This window comes from Megachile rotundata, chromosome 10 (assembly GCF_050947335.1).
Source record: "Megachile rotundata isolate GNS110a chromosome 10, iyMegRotu1, whole genome shotgun sequence".
NCBI lineage: Eukaryota > Metazoa > Arthropoda > Insecta > Hymenoptera > Megachilidae > Megachile > Megachile rotundata.
In genome coordinates this window covers 16,822,469-16,829,743 of record NC_134992.1, presented here as the reverse complement: position 1 = coordinate 16,829,743, position 7,275 = coordinate 16,822,469, and the positions used below count along the sequence as shown (strand labels likewise).

The window sequence follows — 7,275 nt, the reverse complement described above, 5'->3', positions numbered from 1 at the left end:
AATGCGAAAAAAACCGCATTAGCATTTCAAATGCATGGAAATATTCGGCGAGCTCGCTGCTTTAATACAGACGCCGCGCCGAAGCAGGGATCCGTTCAAGTCCTTGAATTCGCGTATTTTTGCGTACCATTGATAATGCAAATTCAACGCCTTTATGTAGTGCTGTATTGTTTTCAAAATTACAACTCAAATATTTTAAGACTGTATTTGGCGCGAGAAATTTATACTACTAAGAATGAAACATGTGTGAAATGTCTCTAAATTATTAGATGTCTACATTCCTACATCTCTAGATTCTTTCATCCCCAGTTCCCTAGACTGTATGCTCAAATTTTTATATTGTATGCTTACAACTCCAGATTCGTTAACTTATTAATGTGGAAAATCAGAAATACACGAACTTGAAAATTTACATATTCCTCTAAAATGGGAGGCAAATGCCTCCTCGCTCTGCGAGAAGTTTACGTTGCACCGAATGCATATGCAAAACGATGTCGAACGACAGCTTTGAAAACAATGAAACACGGTGAAGCCAACACCGGTGCGCTTAAAGCCGACAAGCTGGCTTTGGCGTGTCTTGATCGAGCAAAGGGAGTTTAAAGGGGCGAGTGAAACAGGAATCATGTCTAGAGCGCACCACGGCCTTTCGAGGCATCGTGGAACGCAGAGAACACGCCACCATCTGCAGTGTACGTGAATTTTTTTCTTTTTTTCTTTTTCACGAGCCATCGAGGGAAGACATTTCTCTCCCTCTCTTTCTCGCTCGACGGTTTTACCGAAACAGCTGATCGTTGCCCCTTTAATTGCATCGCGACTGGGTCCGTCGACGCCGCGGTAAGTTGCAGGATATTTGAAGGAAAAAAAGATTTCGGCATAGTGGTCCGCTCGTTTAGTGGGACAATCTTGTGCGGTAAAGCGTGCCTGTGAATACGGTCGAGTGTTTCGTTGCTCGGTGCACGGTAAGTGCTGCTACTTCAAAGTATCTTTTGTAGGTTAGGAAGCGCCTTTCGCCTTTAAAGCTTCATACACAGTGTCACTCTGGCTCTTCTTGATACACCTGGACGCGGTCGAAAAATACAGCCCTGTGTGCCACCAACGATCCTTTCGGACCTTGTTAAAATGTATAATATGTACGACTTCGTTAATGTGATCGTCGTGCATCTTGTTTGCAGCGAAATCCGATTTGTGATAAAACGCTTTTTCGTTGCATTCAATTTCCGCCCTACCGGCTGAATCGAAGTGTTCCCAGGGCTGTTATTGCATGGTTTTGCATTCTCGATTAAATCCTTCTGTTACGCTTATAGAAAAAGTGATACGGCGTGTTGGAGTATGTACTTAACTAGTGCTTTGTGTACCTTCATTTGACATCGACACATTGGCAACGAAGTTTCGATTACTATCGACAGCAAATTAGATGTTTGAAACATGGACCATCTAGCATTTTTGACATTGATTCTTAGGTATGGTTATTATCGTTTATGCGATTAACTTTCTGACGTCGAGAAAGTTCGATTGGGGTACGTTTTACGTCGCAAAGGATATTTGATAAAATCAGAAGTCGATTTTGTATAATAAAAGCAGGACTTCCTAACATTTTTTTGAAATTGGTCATTTTTTATGATCCATAAATTTGTGATACATTATTTTTCAAACTTCTAAAGCTCCATTTTTGAAAACATTAATTTCTTTCAACATACTTCCATGTAATACATATTTTAAATAGGAATAAATGTTAAATAAAAAATATTCACTGCTATAAAATTTTATATATTTCAATGTATAATTCGAAAATCTATGAGATGAAAAAAAAAGAAATCGATAAATTCGTGTTTAAACGAATTCGTAAATCGCGCCCTTTCGAAAGACGCGTCGCCATAATGCTGCAGCTGGCGAATGAACGTTCGGGCGGGGGAAACGAAAGACGTACATCCACCATAACGGCTTGGACTTCTGTGACGTCTTCAATGGCCGCCGCCGTATTGTCTACACACGTAACGGAGCGCGGTACACTCACAAACCGCGTTCCGTGGTGGTTTACGACGTAGCGTTTACTGTTTATCGTTAGAATATTCCACCAGGCTGTGGCCCGACGCGCGAACCATGGGCTCGAAGAAGCATAAAAAGCACAAGCGCGAAAGGCAAGAAGGTGAGGACCGGGATCGAATCCGGCGTATCTCGATCGTTTTATTGTCGTTTCTCATCACTTTTAATTGTCTCGTAATATCATCTTGGCACCACCAGGCCGTCGCGTTATTATGTACCATCTTACATAAATAGTCGTTGTACTTCGTGCTGCACACTGTATTCCAAATCAGCTCGCAACGCGCCTCCAATTCAAACAGCGTTTCACTGTCGCTTTAGCGCGATATTTGTTTTACGTTCGCAGATCAAATTATATCCGCGATGACAGCTCGTTGCTACGTTATCAGGTGTTTTCATTGCATACTGTTTTCAGAGCTTTCCTTTCTGGACGCATTCGTACATATAAAGGGTACTTGTAGAAAACGCTGTGAGTACTAAAAATCAAATTTTTCAAGAGGAAAAATCATTGTCTGACTTCAAATTATTTATAAAACTTGATCTGTTTTTGTTATTGAATGTAACTGAGAATACATTAACCTAAACACGTTGCAAGAAAAAAATTCTATTTGTAGAAAACCCTGTATGTGTTACCTCGTAGTTATACATAGAGCAGTTGGCACGTAAAATATTTGTTGATAAAAGGACAAAGTTTTTCAGTTTTAGTACTTACAATAATTTCTACTAGAACTCTTTATTTATGGAAGCAGCAAAAAATTTATGATTTTCGAGTATTTTGTTTGTCTTCGTTTGATTCTATTTAATGTCTGTCTGTACTTTATTATTAAAGTATTTCACTGAATATAATTCTATCGTGTTGACTCTCATTGTCAACTGCACGAGGATTCGAATGAAAAGACTATTCTTAAGTACAAATTTTTCCAAGGAGCAGGTTTTTGGATAGAATTTTAATACACCACGCAAGGATCTTGTTCGATTGATATTTTCTAATATTTTCATTGGAATCCTTCTTGTACTCATAGTTTAATGATGCACAGGAATTTTGACTACGTTTTCACCACGGACAAACTGAGAGTGAGGTTGGAGTAGAAGTGAGGTGGATTCAAAAGTATAAACGAAGGTTCCACAGCAACAGGTGCGACGTGGAAGTAAGTGACGTGTAACAACGGACATGGACTGGTTGCACGACAGAAACTAGCTGTGCTTCCGAAATTACTCAGATGTCCCAAACCTTTTCAGTTTTTTTTTATGTCTGTTAAGATTAGTTGAAGCGCAACAAGATCTTTAAATGTTCAAACATATTATTATTTTTATCATATGTAGCCATAGAAATCATCTGAAATATCATTATGACTGTTGCGCTTCAATCACTTAGTTCCCTGGCTGTTTTGTATCATGGCATTAAAAGCCATATATGCTTTTGCTTAACCTCTTTCTGAGGTATTTTCGATTTCAACAGTTGCTCCTTCCTGATTATTCCTGCAGACTCAATCGATTAATGTATCGATAATTATTTTATTGCATACTTCTATCAAGGTTTATTTAATTTAAGTCAAGCTACTTCCATCTCGCTTCCAGTTTGTTGAATGTGAAAACAAGGTTACTGTCCTGTTATAAACTCATCTTTATTATTGTTGTCAACATTTCCTTTTACCCTTTTGTTAATATCCTGTAGACTTTTATTAATTCGAGATTTGTTTTTTTTTTTATAATCCTGCAAGATTATACAATGCAACATTTAGCACCATATTTTTACATTACAACAATATCTGTTATTCTGCACTTTTGTATGATTTTCTGCAAGATTTTTATTGCATGTGATAGATATTTAAAAGTATATTTATAGCTTAATGCTTTGACTTTTCTAAGCATATTTAGTAGTTATATCTATTGTGGATTTGTTTTATGTACTCTAACTCCTGCTTTCTTTCTTTTTTTAGCAGAAGGCCACTATACAATCACGGATAAACCCCGTACCTTGAAGTTAATTTTAAAGGTGGGAGGTAGTAGTGGTACACCTGAATACGGCAACGAATCTCCGAGTCAAACAGCAATGTTGTCTCAACATTTAGGTGTTTACCAGCAACAGTTGGGTCTCAACTGCTCTGTGACACAGGAATCTGAATATGATAGGTATATGGGGCATAAGAAACTTAAGAAGAAAAAGAAAAAGAAGGATAAAAGGCACAAGCATCATCATAAAGATAAGAAAAGGCGAAGAGAAGAGTCCAGTCAAGAGTCGGTTGGAGATGCGGATGAAAGTTTAGCAGAAGTCCCCAAAAAGATTCCTAATCACCAGTTGTTACCTCCAAGACCCCCTTCTAGTGGAGAACACAGAATTGGTGTTACTAGCCATATTAGCTCTCTTTCTCCACACCGTGAACCACGGACTTGCGTGCTTAGGAAAATTGCCGAGCGTACACCTCTTCAACGATTACTAGAACATCTTCTTAGGTCGATGGAAAAACGTGATCCACAGCAGTTTTTTGCTTGGCCAGTCACAGATAGCATTGCGCCTGGCTACTCTCAAATCATTACTAATCCCATGGATTTCAGTACAATAAAACAAAAGATTGACGACAACAATTATCAAAATTTAAACGAATTTATAGATGATTTCAAATTAATGTGTGATAATGCTACTACTTATAACCACCCGGATACGATTTATTTCAAGGCAGCTAAAAAATTGTTACACGTCGGCCTAAAAATGGTTACACCCGAGAAGCTTCGACAACTAAGACCTGTTTTAACTTATATGCAGGATATTTCGAAAGAGGAACTTGGATTTGAATTAGGCACAGAGGATCCTAACAATCCGGATGTTCCGGTAACTGAAGAACAAATAGAAAGGGAACGAGAACAGGAGGAGCGTAACGAGGAAGCCGAAGAACTTAGGAAGGAGAACCAGAGGAAAATGAGATTAGCAAATTTAGGTAAATTCGAAGCTATTCCGGATGATCTGACTCCGGAGGAAATTTTGAAACAAGCGCGGGGCGCTGCTAAGGCGGCATCCGAAAAGTTAACGCTCAAAAGGTTGAACTCAAAAATGGGTTTTCTTAGGCAAAAGAAAGATGGAACTACTAGTTTGCAAATAATAGTGCCAGGTGACGGTGTAATTCCAGGAACTAATCAAAGACCAGTATCGTTAGGTCAGCTAATAGGTAAATTGAGTCATGGTACAGGAGCATTAGCAGGATTCCGCGAAGACAGAAGGAACATGTCTAAACCAGTGAAACCATTATACTATGGTGCCTTTGGCTCTTATGCCCCAAGTTATGACTCTACATTTGCCAATCTTACAAAAGAGGAAACTGATTTGGTGTACCAAACGTATGGAGATGAAACGGCTGTACAATACGCGGAATCTATTTTAGATTTTGCTAAAGACTGTGATTATACGTTAACTATGGTCGACGATTTATTGGATATCTTGACAGGGGGTGATCACAGGAAAACCAAAAAGTTCCTTGAGGAAAAACGAAGGCTCAAAGAGGAAGAAGAGAAAATAAAGCATTTGTTAGAAAAACCTATGCAAGATGTGAATCGAAATATCCCATCTATGGAAAATGTCAAAGTTGACATCGATCAATTGAAGACGCTTTCAGAGTTAGGAATTGACGTGAATTTCTTGGAGAATCTAGGTAACTACATTTTCAGAATAACGCCTAAACAAAATTGTTCAGAACAATGTACATAAAATTTTATTTTTTTTACAGAAGAAGACGTGAAGTTCAGCGAGGAACGAACAGCCCTGCAGAGTCGTTTGGACGATACGTCTCAGATGTTGAATCGTTTGAAGCAAGTACAGCACGAACGACTCTCAGCTCCACCGCCTGCACACTTATCGAATGTTCCTAAACCATCAGAAATCGAGGTGACGATAGCTGATAAAATCACGGACAATTTAACAGAAATAGCGAAGAAACTTCCTCCTTCGGCTATTGCGCCTGTAGAAGGTTTGCGAAAGGCTATGGGTATAGCACCTCTCGGTGGTCCAGAGCCTATGGAAGTTGAACCCATCACGCATAATCCGACTATTGTCGCAGACAATAACTTGTTGTCACAAGCCAGCAGTAATCAAGTTCCAACGAATCTGTTGCAAACTCCTACACCGATTCCAAACGCTACTCTGCTCAGCCCAACTAGCCAACAAACTCAACCGATCAGTATCGTGAACGCGAATCAATCGCCTATTCAGATACAGATTGGTATGACTCACAGCCAGACACCGCCATCTTTGCTCGGTACAACAGAAACATCTGCGGTGCCTGATCTGGAAACTGAACTTCGTGAGTTTTTAGAGAGCGATCCTACATTAGGACACTCTCCTCTTCACGATGACAAGACTTTGGAGGACATTTTATCCGAGTCTTAGAGTGTACGATTCATTTTTCGTTTATATTAGGGATGTTGCGGGTACCCGAGATTACGGGCTCGGACTGGGTTCGGAAAGATTTGAACGTGCTGAGTAAACCAAAAGTATCATGTTACGTTCAAATTTTTCTAATTTCGCATATTTCCAAATCCTTACGGATTAAAGAAGATAATTTCGTGCTGCTGAACCGATCTCACCCAAATTTTTCCAAACCCAATTTAGAGCTCTAATTTATATACCTCCCATAGGTTGTACATTTTTCTTACGTATAAACAACAGTAGATTTAATGCCAGAATGCGTATATTTAAGTGTAAGGACGTGTCTCTAAAACGTATTGTCAGTATGAACAGTATACTGTGTTTTGTACGAATATTATTTATAAAGTTTACATAGTGAATTGTATTACGGTAAACTTAAAAAACTGATCGGGATATTGTTTAATTTTAATTGTTAAAGAGACTTTAATGAAGGATGCCCAAAGATTAATCAAGCGAAAGTTTATTTTTTTTTTTATGTTTTGCTCTCTTTCAATTGTGGACCTTTTAATGCACAAAATATTAGGGGCAAAGAAATTGTATCGGAATCAGTTTAGAGTTTTTATCATTGCAGTGGCGTCATTAAATATTTTCACACATTAAAATGTGACATAAAGATTGTAAATATTTATAAATTGTATTTTTAAACAAAATTTATGGAAAAAAAATATTCAATTCATGATCATTATCAAACATTGGTCAGTTAATCATTTTTTCTTACTTAATCATAAAAGACAGAATACCGTGGAATGAAAGATATTTGTCCTACACGATGTATCATGATGTAAAAATATAAATTTAATCATAAACAAACTTGTTTT

General features: G+C 38.2%; 1 protein-coding gene across 11 annotated transcripts; it reads left to right on the top strand.

Annotated features, from left to right (window-relative positions):
• Positions 1–695: 695 nt before the first annotated feature.
• Positions 696–7,267, top strand: Brd7-9 (Bromodomain containing 7/9). Of its 11 annotated transcripts, none has more exons than XM_076536734.1 (4): positions 828–959; positions 3,078–3,188; positions 3,984–5,684; positions 5,760–7,267. In XM_076536734.1, exons 3-4 carry the CDS (start codon positions 4,094–4,096, stop codon positions 6,416–6,418), a joined length of 2,250 nt encoding a protein of 749 aa, XP_076392849.1. In that variant the 5' UTR covers positions 828–959; positions 3,078–3,188; positions 3,984–4,093; the 3' UTR covers positions 6,419–7,267. The 11 variants fall into 11 exon arrangements, with proteins under 11 accessions (XP_076392850.1, XP_076392851.1, XP_012150139.1 ...); XM_012294746.2 differs by having other exon boundaries at positions 3,981–5,684; XM_076536732.1 differs by lacking the exons at positions 828–959; positions 3,078–3,188 and adding exons at positions 1,773–2,146; positions 2,456–2,509 and having other exon boundaries at positions 3,981–5,684.
• Positions 7,268–7,275: the final 8 nt, after the last annotated feature.